The sequence below is a fragment of the Bubalus bubalis genome, chromosome 3 (genome assembly GCF_019923935.1).
Source record: "Bubalus bubalis isolate 160015118507 breed Murrah chromosome 3, NDDB_SH_1, whole genome shotgun sequence".
Lineage (NCBI taxonomy): Eukaryota > Metazoa > Chordata > Mammalia > Artiodactyla > Bovidae > Bubalus > Bubalus bubalis.
In genome coordinates this window covers 7,607,602-7,634,631 of record NC_059159.1, presented here as the reverse complement: position 1 = coordinate 7,634,631, position 27,030 = coordinate 7,607,602, and the positions used below count along the sequence as shown (strand labels likewise).

The 27,030-nt window shown below is 41.4% G+C and overlaps 1 protein-coding gene across 3 annotated transcripts; it reads left to right on the top strand.

Moving 5' to 3' along the window:
• Nucleotides 1-1,852: 1,852 nt before the first annotated feature.
• Nucleotides 1,853-25,791, top strand: ACOX1 (acyl-CoA oxidase 1). 3 transcript variants are annotated; one of them, XM_006045275.4, is made up of 14 exons: nucleotides 1,853-2,131; nucleotides 2,423-2,582; nucleotides 12,822-12,982; nucleotides 15,539-15,646; nucleotides 16,957-17,076; nucleotides 17,219-17,334; nucleotides 17,739-17,908; nucleotides 18,889-19,051; nucleotides 19,576-19,766; nucleotides 20,033-20,212; nucleotides 20,344-20,449; nucleotides 20,576-20,719; nucleotides 20,889-21,095; nucleotides 21,955-25,791. In XM_006045275.4, the coding sequence occupies exons 1-14, from the start codon at nucleotides 2,023-2,025 to the stop codon at nucleotides 22,000-22,002; spliced, it is 1,983 nt and encodes a 660-aa protein (XP_006045337.1). In that variant the 5' UTR covers nucleotides 1,853-2,022; the 3' UTR covers nucleotides 22,003-25,791. The 3 variants fall into 3 exon arrangements, with proteins under 3 accessions (XP_006045337.1, XP_006045338.1, XP_025135328.1); XM_006045276.4 differs by lacking the exon at nucleotides 12,822-12,982 and adding an exon at nucleotides 6,312-6,472; XM_025279543.3 differs by lacking the exons at nucleotides 1,853-2,131; nucleotides 2,423-2,582 and adding an exon at nucleotides 6,353-6,472.
• The last annotated feature ends 1,239 nt before the right edge of the window (nucleotides 25,792-27,030 follow it).

The following is a 27,030-nucleotide window of genomic DNA, read 5'->3' as shown; positions in this document are numbered from 1 at the left end:
ATCGTTACTATCTTTCTAAATTCCATATATATGCACTAATATACTGTATTGGTGTTTTTCTTTCTGACCTAACCTCTCTCTCTAAAATAGGCTCCAGTTTCACCGCCTCATTAGAACTGATTCAAATGCATTCTTTTCAATAGCTGAGTAATACTCCATTGTGTATATGTACCACAGCTTTCTAATCCATTTGTCTGCCAATGGACATCTAGGTTGCTTCCATGTCCTGGCTATTGTTAACAGTGCTGAGATGAACATTGGGGTACAAGTATCTCTTTCGATTCTTGTTTCCTGGGTATGTATGCCCAGCAGTGGGATTGTTGGGTCCTATGGCAATTCTATTTCCAGTTTTTGAGGAATCTCCACACTGTTCTCCATAGTGGCTGTGAGAGCCAGCTTTTAAACAAAAGAAATACACAGTAGCCAGACTAAACAGTGTGATGCCTGGGGGCATAAAAAACAGCAGGGGTTATCTGAGACTTCTGCCCAGGTACATTGGAGTCTGAGATAAAAGGAACAATCAGTACTCAAGATCTTGTCTCTACTTAAAATTTTGTTATTTTACTCATCGCAGATTTTCCTACATTTTTATTTTTTTAATGTCTTATTAAAATACTACTAACTGTGACTACGGAGCCATGAAATGAAAAGACGCTTACTCCTGGGAAGGAAAGTTACGACCAACCTAGATAACATATTAAAAAGCAGAGACATCACTTTGTCAACAAAGGTCCGTCTAGTCAAGGCTATGGTTTTCCCAGTGGTCATGTATGGATGTGAGAGTTGCACTATAAAGAAAGCTGAGAGCAGAAAAATTGATGCTTTTGAACTGAGGTGTTGCAGAAGACTCTTGAGAGTCCCTTGGACTCCAAGGAGATCAAACCAGTCAATCGTAAAGGAAATCAACTCTGAATATTCATTGGAAGGACTGATGCTGAAGCTGAAGCTTCAATACTCTGGCCACCTGATGCGAAGAGTCAACTCATTGGAAAGGACCCTGATGCTGGGAAAGATTGAAGGCGGGAGAAGGGGAGGGCAGAGAATGAGATGGTTGGATGGAATCACCGACTGCATGGACATGAGTCCGAGCAAGCTCTGGGAGTTGGTGATGGACAGGGAAGGCTGGCGTGCTGCAGTCCATGGGGTCGCAAGGAGTCGGACAGGACTGAGCGACTGAACTGAAGCCCACACCCACAACCCATAATAAATGCGGGGTCGGGGGAGCGCTAGCTATCTCACACTCTGCTTCCCCGCCGCCTTCGTCTCTGGCAGCAGAGATGCTATTATCTTAACAAGTGGGTGGTTGGAGCCTCTCCTCAGTGCGACCTTTTGTCCCCGTCCTTTTGCCTCCACTCTTACAGGGTTTTGGGAAAAACCCTACGACCTCCCCGAGCCATCTCAAGAAGGCCCGGCTCACCCGCAGCAGCCCTGGAGACCCCCCTCCCCCTCTCACGTCCCGGGAGGACACTGCGCGCGGACCCGGAAGCGGCGGCGCGGGCGGGTCCCGGGGCGCAGGCGCAGTCCTCCTCAGCCGCGTGGTCCCGCCCCTTCCCAACCCCCCGGTGAAGCCGTGTGGGTGCGCGGGCGGCCGCGGGCGGCCTTTTTCCGCCCCGTGGGACCGCCTGACGAGGGAGGGGCGGGTTGCTGAGAGCGTCTCGGTTCCCCCCCCGCACCACCACCAGCACCACCTGGGCAATTCCTTGACCTTCTTCCGGGGTCCGCTTGTCAGGGGGCTGCTCTGAGGCGCCACTGGCCGAGGACAGGGGACTCGCCCGGCCCGGCGGCGCCCACAGCGGCACAGCCGCCGCCTCACGCCCTGTCCGCGGTCGGTCACGCGCCTTGGGGCCGCGGTGAAGGAGAAGGGGCGGGCCGAGGCGGCCGGGGGGCGGGGACTCGCCTTGTACTGAGGCGGGCTCTTAGTGTCGGCCTCGCGCAGGAGCTGCGGACTCCTGCCGTCGCCGCCGCCACCTGCACTGCCTCAGCCGCCGCCTCGGCCCCGCGCTGCCTCAGCCGGCCGTTACCATGAATCCAGACCTGCAGAAAGAGCGGGCCGGCGCCAGCTTCAACCCGGAGCTGCTCACGAATGTCCTGGACGGCAGCCCCGAGAACACTCGGCGCCGCCGAGAGATCGGTGAGGGCAGCTGGCCAGGCCTCCTCCCCGCCTTTCCCCAGCAGAGCTGGCGGTTCCCCCCGGGAGGCGTCGGGGGTGTGGGGGCGCCGTAGGGCCTAGGCCACAACCTCTGGCCCGGCTTGAGGGGAGCCGCGGGACCCCCGCACTTCCAGGGGAGGCTGTGGCGGGGGCAGTCGGCCATCGCGAGGGAGGACCTGTGCCCGTGAGGCTGAAACCTGGTGGGATCCAGAGAGCTTTAACGGAGCCGTGAATTTCTTGTCTTCCTCTTGGTACCCTTTAACTCCCTACCAGAGAACCTCATTCTGAAAGACCCCGACTTCCAGCACGAGAACCTGAATTTCCTCAGCCGTAGCCAGCGTTACGAGGTGGCTGTTAAGAAGAGTGCCACCATGGTGCAGAAGATGAGGAAGTTTGGCATCGCAGATCCTGATGAAATCATGTGGTTTAAAAAGTAGGTATGCCTTAGCTTAAGAGCAAGGGCCTAAGCCTGAACCTTGAATTCGCCATCTGTGGTATCCTTTTTCATAGTGTTTGGCATTTGAAGACTCAAATTCACATCTTTTCATGCCATTTTAAAGTTCTATGTGTGGACAATGATGTTTCCTTTGATATTTAAGCCTTTTAAAGGGCTGATGTTTGTAGAAAGCTTGTTGTGGAGATGCTGTAATTTTCTTTCTCAAGAATCATACACATGCGGTCCAGACCTCTCAGTTTTGAGCGATTTAAATGCAGAATGACTTTGCTTCTTCTAAGAAGGAGGCCTGCTAAATTTAGAAGCTGAATTTAGAAGGATGTTTTCCTTTGCAAAGACCAAACATTAAATATTTTGGAGCAGTAACAGATTGTATTTTCATATACTAATGTAGCTCTTGAGTTTAAAATAATGGAAAATATGAGGAAGAACTTTAGTCAAGCCTCAGAATGGATATGAAGTATTCTGAGAACCCCCAGCTTTGTTGAATCTGGTGAGAGTATTTAAATGGCCCTCCTGTGCATATGAGACGTCATAAAAAATGCCTTGGTCCTACTTCTGACAGAGTATGTTCTTTTTTCAAACCATCTTTTTGTTGTGTTTTTAGTTAGAAACAAGACACACACTTTTTTTTTGCCTTTATGTAAATATACACTATAATTATGTAGTGTTAGTATAAGATGCCTTTGACTTGCAGCGTTTCTTCTCATTTATTACTGGGCATTTCCTGTTTTAGGTCTCTACATTTTTTAAGAACGCCAATATTTTCATCAATAGAGGGTAAATGATTTGGATGGTACATATTTAAGAGCCAAGAAAAATGAAACAATGAAACATGTTACAGGCTCTGTCTTTATGTTGCAATAGGCATTCCTCCCTTATACAACTACCAACTGATATATTTGGTATCTATTTTCGAGTTCGACCTGGTTATTCTTATCAGGAAGAAATTTACTCCAGCCCACACTCAGAACTTCTTTCCATTTTAGTTATAAAAATACAGTTAATTTGGTAGTCCAGAGTACTTACTAACTTCCAAATGCTCTTTTTTTTATTTTTTAAAATTTGTAACTTGGTGGCTGTGAGGATATTGAGGTGGAGTAACTCCTAGAAAATTCTGTTTCTGATTTACCTGAATTGAGTTTGTGAACTTGTAAAATTAGTAAAATTAGATTTTTCCTTAAAACAAGAGGTTTGTTTTGTTTTACTTTTAAATGGCTGCGGCCATGTGTTTCAGAGTTAGATTTCATAATCTGTGGTGGTGTGCAACGTGTAAGTAGACTCCAGTGAAGTCACAGTGGCATAGAACACAGTCCTTCATGTGAGTTAAAAATCAGGGGACACCAGCCAGTTTTTTTGGGTTTTGGTTTTTTTTTTTTTTCTTTAATGTATTTTATGACTCAGACCTCACTATTTGGGGAAAAGACAAAATACAACCTGTGGCAGGCCCTTTGACATCCTTTCAGTATTTCTGGGCTATGACAGGAAGATCAATGTTTGTTACAGAATGTTTCGTTAGTCTTGGCAGTTACTGAACACCATCGATTGTTACTCACATCTATGTTTTATGTATCACTAAAAAACTCAACTGTGACCTACCATTAATTGTCAGATATATTGGATGTCTTAAATGCTAAAATTGGCTTTGGGGAGAGGGATGCTATGATTAATGAAATATAGTAATATTTCTCTTCCTAGGGATTTGGGGCATTTACTGGTCCATTTTATATCCAGTTTCCCTATCACAAAATGAAACATGAGAATATTTTGAAACTGACTAAAATATTAGTAAAATACTTTGAGTTTTCTCAACTCAAGCAGTAGAAGAATTCTTCTCTCCATTCCTTTGAACCAGTCTTTTTTTTTTTTTTTTTAATCCCTCTTAGGTTTTTAAAGCTAGTTCCTTGAAAAGAGTCTTCAGGGAGGATTAAACATAACTTAAAACAGTGCTTAAAAAAACATAAAACAGTGCTCAGATATTGTTCTTTAGTTAACTTCAAGAGGCCTCAAAAAAAAAATCTCAGTATGTCAAAAACATAAGTATTTGACAGTCTTTATTTTGTGTCACATATTTTTTCCCTCTGTTGCTAGAATTAATTATTTTGTGTCAGCATCAGCACTTTACCAACCCAGAGCCTTCTCATTTCCCATAAGGGAATGGCTGTGTCTTGTATTGCTACTGTTTTTAGCAACTGAATTACTGCTTTTATTACTCAGAAAGTCTTGCAGGTTCATTTCCTCCTTCAGTGAAAGTGACGTGGCTCAGTCATGTCCGACTCTTTGCGACCCCATGGACTGTAGCCTACCACGCTCCTCTGTCCATGGGATTTTCCAGGCAAGAGTACTGGAGTGGGTTGCAATTTCCTTCTCCAGAGGATCTTCCCGACCCAGGGATTGAACCCGGGTCTTCCGCATTGCAGGCAGATGCTTTACCATCTGAGCCACCAGGGAAGTCAATAAAGCATGGCTGTTAGGGAGTGTTATGGTGCCCTTGCCTTTGAGAGGCCGGTTTTTATATTTACCTCCACATTATCCCACCGTAATGAGATGGGTATGTTTTTTGCAGAACGTCTTACTTCTCTCTCTAGAACAGCTTCTGTGAGACTTACCTAGAAACTCACTCGCCTCTTCTGTTCCTCCGCCTCCTTTGCCCTCTTTCTCTCCTTGGGGTCTAAATTAACATTTAGTATTTGTGTGAAAATCAGAGAACCTCAGGGTTAAAAAGCATTTTTGATGTTGGCTAGTCCAGGCACTCCTTGAATGTTTGAATCTGTCCTCAGCACCCCTAAAAGGTGGTGGTATGGTTTTAGGGCATCCCCAAAAGTGAGTTGGCAGCCTACCCCCTCTTTCTCTTGAATTTATGCTCTGCTTGTTCTCAAGCCAGGACCTGGTGGTGACACTGCTTCTGTCCCTCCCTTGGAACATCATGAGGGTCACCTGATACTTTGCACCTTAAGCTGTTTATATAGACAGAGCTGACAGAACAGACCCCTGTAAAATCTCTAACTTGGCATGGCTGATGCTGACTAGTGTATATAACTTGTATTGACTACTTCACAGATTCTTTTAGTGGAAAATCATTAAAGACTGAATTTCATTAAAATTAAAATTCCCTTAATCTGGACTAATTTTCAGAGACCCTTTGTCATTTTTAACATATTCACATTACCTGCTTTACCCATCTGTAAACTCTGAAGATCTTTATAGATTTGTGCTTTGGCCCCAGAATGTATACATACTATCCTGGACATTTGCTTTGGTTACTAGGGGAAAATAGTTTAAATTATTCTTCTTTAGGACATTTTGATAACAGCTCAGCAAATGTAAATGTTCTATGGAGTTTCTTTTGATTTTCAAGACAAGTAAAGCCTAAAAATAAAGCAAAAACACACACTCATGTTCCAAGAGATCAAACCAACAAAATAATAAACAAAAGAGGTCTGAGGCTAAAACATGGGTAGAATTTGCTTCCTGGATTAAGTGTGAAATTCAGAATCCTGGCCCTGACATGACTAGGAGGAGAAGAGATACCACTAGATTCTGCCGTTGGCTTTTTAGGTAGCGTATGATAAGTTTGAGTCTTAATTTCATAAGAAAGGGGTTTAAATTTGTCTAACTCATCCTCAGGGCCAAATGGGTCTGGCGAGAATGGTGGTAGAATCCAGTTTCTAGAATAAGGCTGAGAACCTTTTCTTTTCTCTCCTGTAGACTACATTTGGTCAATTTTGTGGAACCTGTGGGCCTCAATTACTCCATGTTTATTCCTACCTTGCTGAATCAGGGCACCACTGCTCAGCAAGAGAAATGGCTGCATTCATCCAAAGGACTCGAGATAATTGGCACCTACGCCCAAACGGAAATGGGCCACGGTTAGTCCACATTTGAGGGTCAGTGGGTAGCCCAGTCAGGTCTTCAGTTAACAAATGACTCTGGGCGTTTGACCTTTTTTTTTACCCTCCTGCTACACATTTGGAATTTTATTATTAAATTGATAAATCTTAAAATTCAACCTGTTTCTTCATAGTTTATTTCCCCATAAACTGGTCCAAGATTCTGGCCTGAAAGATGTATCATTGTTATTTTTTACCGTTGCTGTGTACACCCAGTTAAAATGGGTATCGAGCAGTTTGGAAAGGTGGGGTTGAAAATATGGCAAAGTGCTCCATTGTGTGGGTGTCTGATTTAAAAGACCTAGTTGGAAGTTCTTAAGAGGCTTCATGCCTCAGCAACACGTGGAAGATGCTTTGCTTTAATGAAGTTAAAAATGTGGATTTTAATGAGACAGAGGGTTAAAGTGGTGAAGGCTGCTAGGGGGTTTGGGAAAAAGTCCATGATGCTCTTCATTTAGTTTCTTTTTATTCATTTTTCTGTACCTGCCCATGGACTTTGAATTACCAGGAATTCTTGGTTAAATTGTTCTGAAAACCTTTAAAAAAGTTTTTGTGTTTGGTCTTGTGGAACAAGTTTGTTTTCATAGACAAGGCCACTGACGGGCTTAAGGGTCTTGAATTTGAGCTGCCCCATGTCATTCCTAATTATCAAAATGTTTCCCTCGTGTAAATAAAAGAAAGCAAAGGAAGGAAGAAAGGATGCAGATATCAGGGACATTCCTCTTTTGTGTTTGATTTGGTGCTTTTTGGCTTGTGAATTGGTTTAAGTAAATGTCCTTTCTCATAATGCCTATGGGCACTGCAGATCCTGGTCATGGGACAGTTTTATGAATACCCTACCAGGCACCCCAGGATGGTCAGACCTGAGGGAAGGTGTCCTAAGGGAAGAAAGATCGCATTCCTACAGTGTTCCTCTCCTGAAGTGTGTGTGGGTGTTTTGTGATCTTGAAATAGCTTTGTGGTACAGAATCCTTTTTTGTTTGTTTGTTTTCAAATTCATCATTGAGTTTATTTGACTTTAAGAGGTATACTGTTTTCCGGAGACATTAGATGTAAACTATTGTGAAACTAAATGAGTCTGGTCTGTTTATCTTTTGTTGGTCTGTCTTATCCTTCTGCCTCTATTTTTGAAGTATATTTCCCATGTATATTTGCAAGAAGAGAGGAAGAATTGAAGACTTAAACTTCATTGATTTGAGGAGCGCCGAGGGTTGGATTAAGGTCCTGTGCTGCTCTGGGCAAGATTGTATTTGTTAGTTTTCTTTCTCTTCTTCCTTCTAGTTTCCAAATGTTTTCTTGTGTTTGAAACCAACTTTGTCTTGATCTCTATGGTTTATTAGAGAACAGAGTTTTAAAATTAGGTCTTGTTTCTTGCTGGAACTTTGTCAGTTCATATTAGTTGTGCTTCGCTGAGTGCTGTTCTTTTCCTAAAAAGCTAGTCTGTTGGCTAATTAACATCCCGTGAGAGTATAATCTTACAGAGAATGTATAAAAAGTACTTCAGCATCAGCGGGACTGGAAATAGAGCAACTTGTACAGGATGACGATTTGACTACTTAAATTCTGAGACTTTGGAACATTGGTCAACAGTGATTGTCTCACGTTCTTACAGAATTAGCTGTAACTTCCAGTTTGGGATTCTTTCACTTCTAGGAAGCCTCTGAGAAGTGAAGAAATTAAAAGTGCTCAGTCTTATTCCAGGATCCTCAAGAATCTTAAAATTCAACCACCTGCAGAAAGTCTAGCTCACCAGTGTTCTCTCTTCCCTCCTTTAAACACACTTCTGTCTGTACAGGCACACAAGCCCAACACATACTGGGTCTGTGGATCTGCGAGCCCTAATCAAAGGCAGAATCCTGGACCAAGGAGGGCACCCTCTCCCCGGGGCTCCATTGTTAAAGAGACTCTGGGACGTGGTCTAGGGTTAATCATCTCCAGACCATATGTCTCTCCAGGTCACAAAGCAGATAATGTCTTGGTCATCATGGTTATTTGATCATTTCAAGTTCTAGCCACTTCATAGGGATTCTTTTTGCCTTTTCTGTTATTATAATTATTCAGGAAAATAGAGCTTCTATAGTACATACTTATCATCCTTGAAGATGCTGCAGTATCATTGCAGATTCCCATCTCTAATACTAAACGGTGAAAATATTCTTCCTTTGAAGCTTGAAAAATAGGTCATGCACTTGATCTTGTAAGTCTCTAATCTTCCTTTTCCTGGATCTCACTGCTCTGTCTCTCCGATAGCCTCCCATCCTCTTTTTTTCCCCAGAGTGATTCTCTTCCCTGTTGGCCTTCCCATGAGACTTGCTCCCTGGATATTCTAATTTCCCCACTGTTAGTAATAACAATATAAACGTCTACAAAAGCTGTGTTCTTTGGGTTATGCCTTTGGAATACCTTCCTCAGAGACGAATGATTACATTTGAAGAGAATGAGTACTTTATAGATGTTGTTGCATAAGACATGGAGTAGGTTTTGATGTATTTAGTGTACTCGGGTCTCCTTTGTCCCATCAACATGGTCACTTTGGTTTTTTGCTACTTTTATATCTAAGAATTAAAGTTTTCATTTACCAATGCTAATGAGCCTAGATATTACTCTCTGCATTTCATATGTATGAACTGGCATGTTCTCCTTTGAGTGTTGGATAAATAGAATCTGCATGTTGATCTTAGAAAATTATATTTTTGTTGGCTCTATTTCATTAAATATTTTGGCCTCAGTGCATCTGTCTCTGACTAGGTATAAGTTTTCTTCTCATATCTTGGGTAATTAGCTTCCATTTTATTCCCGTTTTTGTTTGTTGAATTTGTGTTTAATGTTTTTACTTATGTATGATACAGAGTGATCAGTCTCACATACAGTATTCATGTTTATTAACTAATAGCTCTTTCACTTTATTACATTCTTTCTAGTTTATCTTAGAGTTTTGTAATAGTTTCAATTTATTTATGGAACCTTAAATATATTACATTAATTTGTTTCTGTTTTCTCTAACATCATAAGCTTTGGCTCATTGTTATTTTAAAGATAGTTAAAAATCTGATAGGATAAGCTTACTATTGTTACAGCCTATGTTTCAAGATATTTGTATTTAGTGTTCTTGCATACTTATTCTTTTTGATAAATTCTGATCTCAATTTATCAAGTTCTAAAACATATTCTATAGGAATTTAAAACCTGTGTTACATTAAATCCCAGTATTTTCTTGAGAAGTACTAATTTTCCTTCATACTCTGAGCTCAGAATTAGCAATTTCTTTTCTGTTACTCTGATCTTTCATTCATCCTAGTAGGTATTTATGTGTTTTCATAATTAAATATTTAATATTCTGAGCTAACTTATTTAAAATATAAAAATATTTTGTTGCTGTTATAAATCACCTTTCTCTTTAGTGGGATTTCTATTTGAATGGTTCTAATGGATAAGAATGAATGATTTTTTAAAGCCTATAGCTTTGCTAAATTAATTTATGATTGATGGTGTTGGTGTTTTGTTGTTGATTTCCAAGGATTATAATCATGCTGTCCACTGAGTTGCTATTTTGATTTCTTCCTTTCTCAATATGTTGTTAATCTAATCGTTTGTCCTCACTACTGGCCAGCCTTCCCTGCCCTGTATCATGTAGGAGATACAGGGAAAAAGCCTTTTGGTGTTGACACTTTTGAAAGAATTGACTGCAGCTCCTTACCAAGTAAAATGTTGGTGCTTTGCAATTATAAAGTAAATTAATTTAAAATAATTTATGATCTTTATCATGCATAAAGGTTACAGCAAATATCAATACTTGATTTAAATCAAAAACTATCCAGGTAACTTTGTCCTTGTAATGTTTCTACATTTCCTTCGCTTCTGAATAATCCTTACCCTAGTTACAAGAGACATTTTACTCCTGGAAACAACTTTCAGCTTCAGAACAGTTTGTGATGATAGTAGTTTTCCCCTTGCCCTTCTCAGGGTACTCTTCTCAGGGTACTCTTCTCAGGGTACTCTTCTCAGGGTACTCTGCGGTAACCCTTGGTATTGGCATTATTCCCTGATACACACCCGCCCACGATGAGTCTGAAGGGCGCCTCAGAGTGACCTCTCCTTCACCAGGAATTGCTCTGGTTTATAGCCATGGAAAAGTAGGCTCTCAGCACTGAGAGTGGTTGGCCTCAGGCCACAACTTTTGGTCGTAGTTCAGAGTTCTCTTCTTACAGCTCCTGCTGCTGCTGCGTCGCTTCAGTCGTGTCCGACTCTATGCGACCCCATAGACGGTAGCCCACCAGGTTCCCCCGTCCCTGGGATTCTCCAAGCAAGAACACTGGAGTGGGTTGCCATTTCCTTCTCCAATGCATGAAAGTGAAAAGTGAAAGGGAAGTCGCTCAGTCGTGTCCAACTCCTAGCGACCCCATGGACTGCAGCCTACCAGGCTCCTCCGTCCATGGGATTCGCCAGGCAAGAGTACTGGAGTGAGGTGCCATTGCCTTCTCCTAGGCTCACTTTCAGAGAAGGCAGTGGCACCCCACTCCAGTACTCTTGCCTGGAGAATCCCAGGGACGGGGGAGCCTGGTGGGCTTCCGTCTCTGGGGTGGCACAGAGTCAGACACGACTGAAGTGACGCAGCAGCAGCAGCAGCAGGCACACTTTAATTTTTCTTCCTGCACACCGTTCCTTTAAAAACAGGACAGCTGACATTTCTGTTTGTGAGTGAAAGGTACTCTCTCATCCCAGGAATGTTGTTTTTCCAAGGATTTTCACTATTTATTAAAAAAAAAACAAAAAAACTTTTTATTTTGAAATGACTATAGATTCATAGGAAGTTGCAAAAATAGCCCAGAAACATCCCATGGGCCATTCACTCAGTTGCCACCAGTGGTAATATCTTACAGGATTTCCAGTTTGACGCTTCCAAATCTTAACTGATTTGGCAGGTCTTTCTAATGTCCCCACCGTCATCCTCAGCACAGATAGCACTAGAAGACATGATTAGGCTATGAGATTCTTGTCCTTGTTTTGCCATGATCTTTTTTTTTTGGCTGTGCTTTGAGGCTTGTGGGATCTTTAGTTTCCCAACTAGGAATGAACCTGTCCCCCTACCCTCATTGGAAGCTTGGAGTACTAACCACTGGACCACCAGGGAAGTCCTGCCATTGTCTTTCTGACCTGAAAACACTTAATTCACCTCAGCTTTAATTTCTTGGTAAAATGAGGAAGTTATTCATGCATTTTTTGATTTTCATGTGATTGGTTAGCTGAAAGCTCAGCTCACCCCAACCCTTGTGGAAAGACATTACAGATCAGCCCTCACCTACAGCACCCTCCCCTTGATTATTTTCTTCCTCAAGTGGAACAAATGGAGAAGTTTTGAAACTGAAATGTTTAGGCTCATTTCTAAGATAAAGAACATAGTAAGAGCAATATAGAATTGATTAATTTAGAGCTGGAATTTAGATAAAAATGCCAGTAGCATGCAACATTACAAAGCTGTATAGCACTATTTCCTATTAGAAATAAATTCACATAAAAGTCTAGGGCACTTGCAAATTTTAAATGAAAAAGAATGACTTTAGAAATTGGATTTTAAATGACAGTTAACATGTTTATTATAATTTTGATAATTCCCATATGATTGTAATGGAGCGATTGTTATGCATGAATTTGTTATTTGTGAATATCATGATCTTCACTAAAAATTGCATGTCTTTTTATTTCTGAAATTACTGGAGTGAAGAGCACCGTCAGTTTTTGTATTAAATTGTTTCAATAGCATGTGGCTGGATATTTTAATGAATCCAAATGAAATGACCAAAATTATGTGAGGAATGTGGATTAATGCTGGATGTTTTATAGACAAATAGAAAAGTTTTCCAACCCAGAAACATTATTATTAGATCCTGGAAAAATTTTTTCCAGGAGAACTTTTGTGTTTTCCCATCTCAACTTTTCATTAGAATATATGTCATTATACAACTTCAATTTTCCATTCCATCAAGCCTCTTCAGAATTTTTATTTACCTTAATTTCAAGGCTGTAATCCTTTGCCTTGGTCACATAGTTTTGGCTGCACAGGCTTTGGAATCAGTTCCCAATCCCTGCCAAGTTATTTTAGAAATGAGTCGCATTAGAAAATACTTCTCACCAATTTAAGAAAAATGGAAGTAACCAAGAGTTATAATGTAATACAGAAAGGGGCAGTGCTCCCATCCATGATGAAGTCTACTCAACTAATTCATACTTAACAGAAGGTATTTTTTTTCTCCTTTCCTTGCTGTTTGTTCAAATTGCTGATCTCACACCTGATGACTCTCAAATGCCCATCCTTGGTATTTCTTTGAAGCTTTGTGCATCAAGGGCGGCCTGGGCCTCTGGATCTTCACTTGGGCATGTTCCTGCCCACCTTGCTGCACCAGGCAACCGAGGAACAGCAGGAGCGCTTCTTCATGCCTGCCTGGAACTTGGAGATCGTTGGCACTTATGCCCAAACAGAGATGGGTCATGGTATGGTGCATTCAGTCTACCTTCTGGGTTGGGTGGGGCTCTGCAAGCCTAGGGCACATGGAGCGTCCATCGGTGCCAGCGGTGGTGTCTCCACGTGCTGTGTGAGATCTGTTTAAATGCAGTCTTTCTGCAGCGCTCCAGGTTTTCACATGTGGAAGTCTTGGCATAGACAATGCCTTGGTCAGCGGAAATTAAAGCTCATGTTATCACAGATATACTGATTACTTATTCACGTTTCCCCTTCAGCAGATCAAGAATTAAGAGTTAGGTCTTACTTACTAAGTGGTTTTTCAGGTTCACTGCTTTTGTACAGAATTTGTATGGAGAGTCTGAACCCATCTCTTTTTCTTCATTACTATGATTCCCTTTGATACTGATACTTTAATGAACTTACACAGATTCCAGAAGAAATACATGTTAATAGCATGTGTGCAAAAGGGAAGTGAGTGGCCTATATAACCAAAACATGCAGGATTTTTTACCTTGACATTATTTGTGTTGATTCACTAAATTCAGTAGACTTCTAAAGGTGGCTTTGGCCAAAGTTTAGTAAAAATAAGATAAGTTGTACTTCCAGGTAATTGATTTCACATTCTGTATGTACCACTTTTCTTTTTTTCTTTGCATCCCCGACCTACCTTTCTCTGTGAACTGGATGGGGCTCAAGCTGGTGGCTATTCCTGGTAGCACGCATTCTGTATTGGTATTTGTGTTTGAATGGTACCCATTCATCTACTTCTGGCTTCTGTTTGCCTAATCAGAGGTTTCAGAACAGCTGGTCTAGTGTATATTTGCTCTTTGTTCCTTATTCCTGTAACAGCTTTATCTTAATTTGATTGCTCATTTAACTTTCAGCTTCGATGCTAAATAGTATTTTACAGGATGTTCCTAAGACACAAAGTGGAATACTATTTGGTTCAGTTGTGCATTTGAAAACCCTCTGTCATTACCTGTTCTATAAAAGTTTCTTCTTTGGTGAAAGGAGTCTCACTGTCTGATTCCTTGATTCCCATCTGGGGGAAGGTTGATCACCCATAAACTGGCCATTTCTGTTATTCAACTTGGAAGTTTCTGAATGTTTTACAATTAATTTTAAGTGGTGAATGAAATCTGGCATTTTCAAAGCAATCTGGTAAAAAGTTCTCATCATTGACTTCAGGATAGGGAGAGGGTCACATAGAACACTTTTCTGTAACTTTTTTCAAAGAATTTTGGCACGTTTGTATTAGGATTTAAGGGCTTGCCTGATAGCTCAGTTGGTAAAGAATATGCCTGCAATACAGGAGACCCCACTTCGATTCCTGGGTCGGGAAGATCCACTGAAGGGATCAGCTACCCACTCCAGTATTCTTGGGCTTCCGTTGTGGCTCAGCTAGTAAAGAATTTGCCTGCAATGCGGGAGACCTGGGTTTGATCCCTCCTAGAGAAGACAATGGCAACCCACTCCAGTACTCTTGCCTGGAAAATCCCATGGACGGAGGGGCCTGGTAGGCTGCAGTCCATGGGGTCGCTAGGAGTCAGACACGACTGAGCGACTTCACTTTCACTTTTCACTTTCATGCATTGGAGAAGGAAATGGCAACCCGCTCCAGTGTTCTTGCCTGGAGAATCCCAGGGACGGAGAGCCGGGTGGGCTGCCGTCTATGGGGTCGAACAGAGTCGGATACGACTGAAGCGACTTAGCAGCAGCAGAGAAGGAAAAGGCTACCCACTCCAGTATTCTGGCCTGGAGAATTCCATGGACTGTATAGTCCATAGGGTCGCAGAGTCAGACCCAACTGAGCGACTTTCACTTTTTCATTAGAGTTTAAAACACAAATCCCTGTCCATCTCCAATGAACATGAAAGTTGTGAACCAGTCAGGAATAAGTGAAAGTCTAGTGTTGGAAGCCTACAGGGTGAACTTGGACCTTATTGTTGGGACTTTTAGAAATTTTTAAAAAGTCACCATTGCAGGTCTTCTTTTCCCTAAAATGGTTATAACTTTTAAAGTTTTAAAACTTGTTTTCCTTTCTAGCATTCATTCTGAAATAAATTCTCAGTTTACAAGAACTTTAGCTTCAGTCTCTTCTGTCATGTGTTATCTCGTTCTTTGTTATAATACAGAATTCCAGAATGTTGAATTGGTGTGGTGGACACAAGACAAATGAGTTGAAATTAGCACACTAACAACTTAGAGATGCTTTTAAAAGGACAGTTAACTTCCATGTTAAAGTCATAGCCTGTGATCTTAGGCAACTATGATTCTTATCTGTCTTTACATTTTCTTTCGGTTGATGTAAATAAATGTTCCCTGTCCACTGCAGTGCAGTAAATCAAATACAGAAATGGAACATGCTTGACATTTATATTTTCAGCTTAATACGAACTATCTGATTTAAGCATCAGAAATTCAGGATCTTGGTTATCAACCATTTGTAGCTCATCTACAGATGTTTTATTGTTAGATGTTGTTACTCTCTGAGATGCTAGCGCTTTAAAGGAACTGGGCAGATTTTACCCTGTACCTGTTTTTTCCCATATTCTATTTGAAGTAGGTATAATTCATTTCCTTAGGAACCCATCTTCGAGGCTTGGAAACCACAGCCACTTATGACCCTGAAACCCAGGAGTTCATTCTCAACAGTCCTACTGTGACCTCCATCAAGTGGTGGCCTGGTGGACGTAAGTGAATTTTTTTAATAGTAACTGGATGTTTATTATAACATTGTGTTTAGAATATATAGCGTCTATGAAAATATAATTTTGAAATATACAAAGAACTCTTAGGGCTTAAACTATGCTGAGCTTTTCACATTCTCTTGTGTTACCTGTTACAGATATTTATACACTTGTAAAGTGCAGAGGACAGCTGTCAATTTTGCTGCTTTTCATAATTTTTATCTTAGCATTCCCATGTGTTAGCATAATTTCCATAATCATCATTTAAAGTAATTTAGTATTCCCAGTTTGGTTAGTCATTTATGTATTGGAAAGTATTTGAGAGACTTCCCTGGTGGTTCAGTGGCTAAGACTGTACCCTCTCTATGCAGGGGGCCTGGGTGCAATCCCTGGTCAGGGAAATAGATCCCACATGCTTCAACTAAAGATCCCGTATGCTGTAACTAAGACTTGGAACAGCCAAATAAATAATCAAAACAGAAATAGAAATGAGTATTTTTTTAAAAAAAAAGTATTTTAGTTTTTAAATTTTTGTTATAATAGCTTTGATGTAAAATTTATTTAATATTGTCTTCTATTCTGAATTATTGTTTTAGGATACATATATTTCAAATGAAGGATTTTGTTATCCACATTATATATTTTAATATGTGGTATTACATTTTGATAAGGAAAAAAACTAGCATGCAATAAAAGGGAAATATTTCTGAATGCACTAACCAAAAATCTCTTAAAGCAGCTGTGTCCTATAGTACAATGGAGTATTCTGCAGTGGTGGAATAGTCTCTATCTTTGCCGTTCAGCGTGGTAGCCACTGGCCACCTGAACACTGGAAATGTAACTAGCTGACTGAGGAACTGAATCTTCTATTTTATTTCATTATAATTAATTTAAATGTAAATAGCCGCATGTGGCTAGTAGCTACTGTTTTGGAAAGCCCTGCCTTAAGGGAGAAAAAGGAAGTAATTTAATGTTCTATGATTATCCTAAAAATGTCTTTATGTAAATGAATGAAAAATAAGTAGAACAAGTAAAACTATCTTCTTTAAAATGCTATCAAATTAACATGTTGTCTACCTTTAACTTAGATAATGTTATATGTCAATTATACTCTAGTAAAAATACACACACACATATATACATACATGTGTATTTTTAAAATGAAGGCTTACTTTGCCAAAATTTAATGAATTTTGCTATTGATGGAATCTTAGTCTTATATTTAACATATGCTTTTCTCTCTTTTGTTTCTGTCTTTTGAAAATGTAAGAACATTTGCTCACTTTCCTCTCTCGTTCTCTTTTATATTGCAGTTGGAAAAACTTCAAATCATGCTATCGTACTTGCCCAGCTCTTCACTCAGGGAGAATGCTATGGATTACATGCCTTCATTGTACCTATTCGTGAACTTGGGACCCATAAGCCTTTGCCAGGTTAGGATTATCTAATGTTGAGATGGAAAATTAAACCAGTCACTATCTTCTGCAAAAAGTATAATATGTAACTAAAGAAGAGGAGGGGAGCCAGGAATCCCAGAACCTAAACACCTTGTGACTGTCCTTTCATCTGCGGTAGGTATTACCGTAGGAGACATTGGCCCCAAGTTTGGCTATGATGAGATGGATAATGGCTACTTGAAGATGGACAACTATCGTATTCCCAGAGAAAACATGCTGATGAAACATGCCCAGGTACAGTGAGATGGAAAATAGGAGCAGACGTGTCAGACATGGGGGTTTCAGTGGCCATTGATAATCATAGGGTTGGAATGGTCTGTTCGTTTAGAAGGTATAACAGATTTTTTACTTCTGATGATGCTTTTATTGTGACCATGAAATCAGATCAGTTGACAGGTGTGAAGAGCATGTCTTGGTTTGCTAAACCAGTGGGGCTCCCACTTTAGCATACATTAGAGTCGCCTGGAAGGCTGCTAAAACCTAGACTACTTAGCGCCGAGAGTTTCTGATTTAGGAGGTCAGGGCGGGGACTGAGCATCAGGTGGTGCTGATGCTGCCTTTCTGGGGACCGCACTTTGAGAATAAACTGCCACTTGGGTTTAACAGAAGGAAGCATCCATCTCATGTTCTTTTTCCAGGTGAAGCCTGATGGCACATATGTAAAACCCCTGAATAACAAGCTGACCTACGGGACCATGGTGTTCATCAGGTCCTTCCTCGTGGGAGAATCCGCTCGGTGTCTGTCTAAGGCATGCACCATTGCCATCCGATACAGTGCTGTGAGGCATCAGTCTGAAATCAATCCAGGGTAAGGGTAAAGTCTGAGATGAGCTCAGTACTAAAAGTCTGGCGTGAACCCCATCCAGGTATCAAAATTCCCAAATGTGATGTGGAGAAAGTGCATTTGTTATAAAATTAGCTAGAATGGCAATGTACTAGGTCTGCTACTTAGAATCTAAACTTCCTTAAGTGGAAGGATGAGAATAAGCACCTAATTATTACCTTTAACCTTCTAAGAAAAACGATAATATTACTAGAGCTTTATAAGTGAAGTGTTCAAAACACTGAAGGTGTGGTGTGAAGGTTCTAATTGCTGCTAACAACTACAAATTGGGTATAGTGAAAGTGACATTAAACTCGATTCCCTGTTGTGTTCCTGGACATAGTTTGTTCTTATTTCCACCTACTAATTGGGCATGACTCTTTGATAAACTTTTTACTCTTAAAGAAGAAATAAAGAAATTGGTAAGAGCAGACTCTTTTTGCATGCTCAGTGGACCTTCTTAGACTTTAAATATTAAACTTAGTACACTGGGTCTTCTCCTATTAATGGTCACAATATAGTTTATTCCACCAGCTACACCCTTTAACATTGCCTTTCTCCTGTGAAGTTAACGAAGTTTGGTTCTTTATGTTGCCATGAGATACTATTTTCATAGCCAAACTGGAAAGACTGGAAAGATTAAGAAAAATACAAATGTCAACTAGAAAATCCTGTTCACGTGTTCAACAGGGTGGTTCAGAGTGTGGTCTTCTGTAGCCAAATAGCCTAGATTTAAATCAAGAATCTGCCGCTTACTAGCTCTGTGACCCCGGGTAGGTTCTTAACCTCATTTTCCCCATCTGTAAAATAGAGCTAATAAAAATTACTTCACAGGATCTTTGTGAGGATTAGATAAATTAATTTATCAAAGTGCTTAGTCCAGAATCTGGCATGTAGTGAGCTCTGTATAGGGATTTATTTATTTATTTATTTTTGTTCGTTTTTCCTTTTTTCATATACTTTAGTGAACCAGAACCACAGATTTTGGATTATCAAACCCAGCAATATAAACTTTTTCCCCTCCTGGCCACTGCCTATGCCTTCCAGTTTGTAGGCGCATACATGAAAGAGACCTATCTTCGGATTAATGAAGACATTGGCCAAGGGGACCTGAGTGAGCTGCCTGAGGTCTGTGTCGGGTCTCTCTCCCTTGTGGGAACCCTTCTTGTTCATACTTCCCTGTGCGATCGTGTGCAGAGAAAATTAAACATTGGGATACCTTGAAAAGAATCCATATTTTTATGGATTTATCCATGTTTTTAAATTTCAGAATTACTGTACTATGTTGGTCCTTTATTGAGCGAAAGAACCTAAGTGGTACATTTTTTTGCCACATAAAACAGTTCAGAAAGGAATGTGGTAATGTTACTAGTTTAGACTAATTAGATGAGGATGTTTTTCAGTTTATATACATGGCAAGTGATTTTATTTGTTTTTTTGGCCACACCAGGCTGCTTGCGGGATCTTAGTTTCCTAATCAGGGATCAAACCAGGCCCCTGGCAATGACAGCACAGAGCCCTAAGCAACTAAGCACTTGCCACTTAACCCTGGCAAGTGATTCTGCAAGTGACAGTTTCTGTTAAGTGTGTCTACTTGGAACGCAGGCTGTCAGCACTGCAGACGTCCTGATGACCTGTGCTTCCCCCTTCAGCTTCACGCGCTCACCGCTGGGCTGAAGGCTTTCACGTCCTGGACAACGAACACAGCTATTGAAGCCTGTCGGATGGCTTGTGGCGGACATGGCTATTCTCACTGCAGTGGACTTCCAAATATTTATGTCAATTTTACCCCAACCTGCACCTTCGAGGGGGAAAACACTGTCATGATGTTGCAGACAGCCAGGTTAGAGTCTAATTCATGATTTCTATCCTATGTTCTCAGGAATGTCCAAGTCCTTTCCACTGATACCTGTTCCCGTGTTTTCTCTTCGCATTATGTTTGTTCCTGAAAGATGTCATTTTGCCTTCCATCCTGACGCAGGATGTTTATCTTGTGCTCAGACTAGTATGAAACCCCGTCACATAGTTTAAAGTCATTACAGGAGTTCACTTTATTTCTGTTTCACGGGAAGCATAGTTACTGAAAGCATGTGTCCTGGTGACTTCTAGGTTCCTGATGAAAAGTTACGACCAGGTGCACTCAGGCAAGTTGGTGTGTGGCATGGTGTCCTACTTGAATGACCTGCCCAGCCAGCGCATCCAGCCACAGCAAGTGGCCGTCTGGCCAACCATGGTGGATATCAACAGCCCCGACAGCCTGACAGAGGCGTACAAGCTTCGAGCGGCCAGGTGAGTGCACCTGAGAGAGCTGGGGCCGCAGCTGCAGGGGCCCCAGGCCCAGGGGGAGGCACGAGTATTCACTGTCACCTTCTTGGGCTCCAGTTTTCTAGGTTTTTTTTTTTTTTTTTTAAAAAAAACAGATTAGTAGAAATTGCTGCTAAAAACCTTCAGACTGAAGTGATTCACAGAAAAAGCAAGGAAGTAGCGTGGAACCTAACGTCCATTGACCTTGTTCGGGCAAGTGAGGTCAGTGATGGTTCTCCTCCCCTCCCCCGTCCTTCACCACCCCCCTCATTGTCTTAGTACAGAAACCTTATCACTGCTGAATCTTTTTCAGAGATTCTTACATTCTGGTGTTTTCCTTATATCTAGGCACATTGCCACTATGTGGCGGTTAAGCTCTTTTCGGAAAAAGTCCTCCAGATTCAAGAGAAGTCCATCCAAGCTGTCCTAAGGCGTTTGTGTCTCTTGTATTCTTTGTATGGAATCAGTCAGAATGCAGGGGATTTTCTTCAGGTCAGGATTTTCTAAGTTTAAGTCCCTTTATTTACTTTTTAATTTTTTATAGAAAATAATTTTGGTTTATTTGTAGTTGTGCATATATGTGTGTCTATATATTCATAAACATCTGTCTGTATATGTACCTTATAACGTCTGTGCTTGCTTGCTCGTTTCTTCGCTTTAGGGGAGCATCATGACAGAGTCTCAGATCACCCAGGTGAATGGGCGCATCAAGGAGCTGCTGACTGCGATTCGCCCTGACGCGGTTGCTCTGGTGGATGCATTTGATTTTCAGGATGTGACACTGGGCTCTGTGCTTGGCCGCTATGATGGAAATGTGTACGAAAACTTGTTTGAATGGGCCAAGAAATCCCCACTGAACAAAACAGAGGTAAAAAAAGAAAAAAGTGTCTTTCACCTTTTGAAGTTATTCATTTAAATATTAAAGCAGGAGGGCCCTCAGAGAATGACCACCTGGGGAAGCTTTGAGAGCTCTCATGACCACTTCAGACAGTCCCTTTATTTGAGCAACAGGTTCTGAAGGGAACAAGACCTTTCCTATAGTATGTGGGCTTTTAGTTTCCTTAACTAACAACAATTGAAAAATTTCAAACATACGCATAAATAGAACACTGCAGTGCATCTCCCTGTTCCCTTGAGCGTGTTTCAGCAACTGTCTGCCCATGACCAGTCCATTTCATCTGAACCTTCCAACTGAGAATTATTTTGAGGCAAATCCAAGGTATCAGATAATTTTATTCATAAATATTTCAGTATGTATCTCTGAAAGATAAGGATTCCTTTTTTAAAAAAGCATAACTGCAGTACCATTCTCACACCTAAACAAATTAACAATAATTCTTTCATATCATGAACTAGCCAGTCAGTGTCCAGATTTTTCCCCAGTTAGCTCAATTCTCCCCCCACCCACCTTTGATTTTTTTGAATCAGGATCCATATAAGGTTCAGATAATTTTTTGATTAAAAGTACGTTATTTTGGGACTTCCCTGGTGGGCTAGTGGTTAAGAATCCACCTTCCAATGCAGGAAACGGGGGTTTGATCCCTGGTTGGGATCCCACATCCCATGGGGCAACTAGAGAGCCCTCGCGCCACAACTCGAGAAGCCCCTGCACCACAACAAAGAGCCTCCGAGTCACAATAAAGAGCCAGTGCAGCAAAAAAAAAAAAAAAGCTATTTTAAATTGCAGGCTCCTTATCAGTAATGTTTTCTCTCTCCTTTCCCTGCAGGTCCATGAGTCTTACAAGCACCTAAAGTCGATGCAGTCCAGGCTCTGACGTGGCTTGATGATAAGTGCAGTCGCCCTGAAAGCAGCTGTTCTTACACCTGTCACACAAACTGCGTGGAGTCTTGATCAAATTCAGAAAAGCTGTAGAGCAAGTGATAAATTGACCCTTTCCTCTTTTTATAAATGAAAAAAGAAAACAGATTTTGCAAATTAAAGGAGAAAACCAGATGTGTTTTACAAGTGCAATTAACACTGAAAGAGACTATTAAGCATTCAGAAAAAGTTTTAAGAAATGCAGTGCGACTTCCATCTGTATTGCTGCTGATCCCAGGAGGCCAGGACTTTTGATAATTAGTAAAATTTAACTACTAAGTAGTTAATTATTTTCACATCTTAATTGCTAATCACTGGATATACAAGTGTTTTTAAGCAGAGGTGTTTTTTTAAGCAGGGTAGAACCCTTCCCAATTTTCTTGCTCATGTCCTAACACAGCTGCCAGGGGTCCCGGCTAGAAAGCAGGAGCGAAGAAGAGAGACTGGGGAAAAGAAACTAATCAGGAAACCTGTGAGCTCATGCCTGACACACTGACGCCTCTCCTGCCTGCTTGCCCTTCTTTATTGATGTATTGCTCCTACCTTAAGTGTTCACAGTAGCATCTTTCCAACCCTAAGATTTCTTGAGCACAGGCTCCTGCAGGGTCCCTGCCCTGTGTAATTCGGAACTAAGCTTCCGTCGGAGGGTTCCCTAAATTGTCCCTCTAGTAGCATTATAGCTCCCTTTGCCTCAACTTCTCAGGAAGAGGGAGGCAGCCAAGTCATCTCTACATATAACTTTTGGCAACTGATGAGATCTCCAGATCAGTGGTTTTGATCTCCCTCTCCTGAGAAAGATGCTAAAGAAAGGAGAAAAATAGTCACAGTTCCTTCTTAGAAGAATAAGGGCGTGGAGAGCTATCAGTTATGGTTACTGTAACTTTGGTGACCACGGTAACTACATTTTCTAGAACAATCCAAATTTCCTATATTCTGGCACTCTGGCCGAAGCCATTAAAATGCTTGGAGGTCTGGCCTTAGAAAAATAAAAGCGTCACTCATTGCCTCTTATACCCAGGAAAGTCCTTTGACAAACCATGTGTTCTGATTTTTTTAATCAGAAAATATAATCATTGAAACAGTGGCTAAAGGATAAATGGAAGATCCATAGAATGTTTCTTACGGTATATCTGGTTTTATTTTCAGTATGTTTCTAGGAGCTTTATCTGACTTGCTAAATTGTCCTTTCAGCTGAAGTCTAATTTGTACAATCATTCTATATTTAAAAGCTAAACATGTATCTCATGATGAATTTTTTCTTCAAATCAATGTAAAACAAATCACTTAATTTTCTTGTTGTTGTAACTGTATTTGTAACCTCTGTCTCACGAAGCCAGTTGTTCTAGAGTCAGTCTTGAGAATGTAGTATGTAATTCAGGGAACTGTAATTCCCTTCTTGGGACCTTACATAAAATCTATCCCAGTGAAACTAGTAATAGGAGACTTTAAGGTCCAGCAGAAGAAATACTGCCTGTTGACAGAAGCCTTAATCTTTCCACCAGGAGAACTAATTGATAATTGTGTTAACATTGAAGTAAAAAAGCACTCTATAAATCTCGTATGGGTATCTCTTGGGACTAGATCAGATTCTGGGAAATAACAGTAAATTCAGATTGCTTAATATTAAACTGTTAAATATAGAATTGTTTCCAGTTAGTGGTTAAAAATCTTATTCACAGAGGGCTAACCCATGGCCAGGACATGAGGGTTTTTGAAATGACACCCACACAATCCAGCTTCATAGATCTGGGATCTAAGCAGTTTGAAACATGGTGGTGGACTCTGTCAGAGCCACCTTCAGTCCAGCACCTTGAGCTTTATATTTAAAAGCTAGATCTCATATTGATAGTATTTTTATTAACATTGGAATGTTTTGAACTTATTCACTGTAATTAAAGAATAAAGGTACCATAAGACCTCAAGAATTTGTCACTATCAAGATGGAAAGAATGTACCACATAAAATTAAACATAAATTTAAATTATGAAGAATTTTAAGATGTAGATTTAGGTAACACTGAACAAAAGAAGGAAGGAAGGAGTGAGACCTGCCTCAGCAGATAGATGGTGCTGTCTTTGTAGAGTATTTGAGTGCTCTGTCCATGCAGGAATACAGATTTGTTGGTTTCTCATAAGGAAGCAGCAGGCCCAGCTTGCTATCCCTTAGAAGCCAGACTTTGCCACAGATAAGGGTGGTTCTGTTGGGTTCTTTTGTGAGCCATTTTCATAAAGAGTACAGATAAATTTCAACCTAATCTCCAAAATGATGATAAACCTGAGCAGAATTATTGTTTCTATTAGATAATACTGACATAACCCTTTGAAAGATCCAGGAGGTTTTTGCTGTTTGTAATGGATGAAGTTTGCTACATCCTGAAGTATTTGGATTTCTACTTCGTATCTACTCAGTAGACACTGAGGTGTACTTCAGTGTTGCACATAAGTGACCTCAAAGCACAGTTGGTCCCAAAGCCTTTGCAGGCCTTCCTGTTCTTGTCTTCAGAACATCATACCACTAAGTAGCAGCTTATCTTCAGAACATTCACTTAATTGCAACATTAACCATGTTCACATACTTTCTGAGAACTCACTGGTGGTAATATCAGATAACATACACCTGGAGGCATTTAACCATTTGTAACATTAACATGTTATTAGAACTCAATTATTGGATTTTCTTCAGTGCAAGGCTTTGGTTGCGGAAATATATTGATTCATGATCCTTGAGTTCTTTAGGGAACAAAAATTCCTCTAATGACTGTTGCTCAGAGTCCTACCCCTTTCTGAGTTCTTTCTATCCATCTCAGTAAAAAGAAAACTAGATGCAGATGGCCTATAACACCCACTAACCATTTTGTGTACTGTGCAAGGTATGCCTGGAGTTATAGACTGTCCTCAAGCAGTAGCTGCTGCACCAACTGGAGAGGAACCTTGCCAGGAAACTGATGATTCTACTTGAGGCCAAGAATCTTCTGTTGAGTCTCCTGACTCATAAAGGTTTTCATGGAAAAATGCAGAGATCAGCTAATTGAATATTTATTATTCCATTCCTGGAGGATTAGACCAAGTCACCGTAAATGAATAAAATGTCTTTTCATTTTAAAACACTGGTGGAGTTTTGCTTATAGCTCTCAAACTCAAATTTTCATTATTATTCCTGTGGTCCATGATAGTAAATATAGAAACATAAGGAAATTTTAGAGTTACCAGATGTTAGCCTTTGTAGACTGCAAATTCCTAGGTTTCAGAGAATTTTTTATTTTTATTTTTTCTTAAATATAAGTGAGCCACTGATTATCTCTAGGAAAATCATGGAACATTGGGAGGGATATTAAGAATTCTGAAGCAAAACAGTTTAACCACATTACTGTCAACTGTTTCACAGATTAGGTAACAATGTGAATCACCTGCATAATAATCCAACTGATGACTGCTTGTAAACATTTCCAATTGTTATGAATTCGAGGAAATTACTTTGGCGCATATAATTTGCTACCTTCTTACCCCTTTAACTGTCGTGGTTTGAGTTTGGTTCCTACCTGATGGAGTGTATTTAGCATGTATTGTTCCGCATGCCTGGCAGGACATGTCAGTGAAGGTGGGAGTAGTTGAGGAGGTGCACAGGTCCAAAGACTGAGTCATGGTTGGACAGTGGTGACCCACCAACCTTCGAATAAGCTAAGCCACTAACCCCATCTTCTTTTGTAAAATTGAAGAACCGTTAATAAACTCTATAATCAACACAAGAAGTGTTACTGTCTTTATTAGGTGATGGTGTTGGGTTTCATCCTGGCTTCACAGCTTCTGCGTTCATAATTGAAGGTCACAGCCACTTTCCTAGTCTTTATGGTTTCACTGCCCATCATTTTCCACTCAGCACATTTCTCATGCTCTCCACCTTTCCACCAGTCAGCCCTCAAAAGAATGTTGAAATAACCTTTTTTTTTTTTTTTGGCTGCCCGGTAGAGCATGTTGAATCTTACTTCCTAGACCAGGGATCGAACCCGTGCTCCCTGCAGTGGAAGTGCGGAGTTTTAATACTGGGCCACCAGGGAAGTTCCTGGAAGAACTTTAACTGGTTTGGAGCCTAGGTGGGCTTTCCCTGTGGCTCAGCTGGTAAAGAATCCGCCCGAAATGCGGGAGCTGCTGCTGCCGCTAAGTCGCTTCAGTCGTGTCCGACTCTGTGCGACCCCAGAGACGGCAGCCCACCAGGTTCCCCTGTCCCTGGGATTCTCCAGGCAAGAACACTGGAGTGGGTTGCCATTTCCTTCTCCAATGCATGAAAGTGAAAGTGAAGTCGCTGGGTCGTGTGATTCTTTAGCGACCCCATGGACTGAAGCCCACCAGGCTCCTCCATCCATGGGATTTTCCAGGCAAGAGTACTGGAGTGGGGCGCCATTGCCTTCTCCGGCAATGCGGGAGACCTAGGTTCAATCCCTGGTTTGGGAAGATCCCCGGAGAAGGGAAAGGCTACCCACTCAAGTATTCCGGCTTGGAGAATTCCATGGACTGTATAGTCCATGGGGTCGCAAAGAGTCGGACACGACTGACCGACTTTCACTTCACTTCACTTTGGAGCCCAGGTAGTGGTAGTTCTGCAGAAAACCGGGAGAAAGAAGCTCACCGGCCTCGGAACCCACGTACCGCCGGCTTAGCAAAGGGGCGTTCAGGCAGTTCCTAGCAACGCGCCCAGCGGCTAACGAGGCGGTGAGCCGACTAACGGCCGCGGAGGGGCACCCTAGGAAGTGTGGTTCATTCCAGCGCCCCAGACTCCCTTGGCTCTAGCAGGTGAGCGGGCTTAGGACTACAACCCCCAGGATGCTTCGCGCCTCTCCTTTCTTCCGGAGGCCGGGCGACCGAGAGATTGGCGTCCGTAGCGCTCCGAAGCTGGAGGCCTCTACTGAACCGGGCTGGAGTGGAGCCTGGACCGTCAGCTATGTCTGGGACACGTCCCAGGGGCTGCGTCTCCGAGGGGAATGGCACGT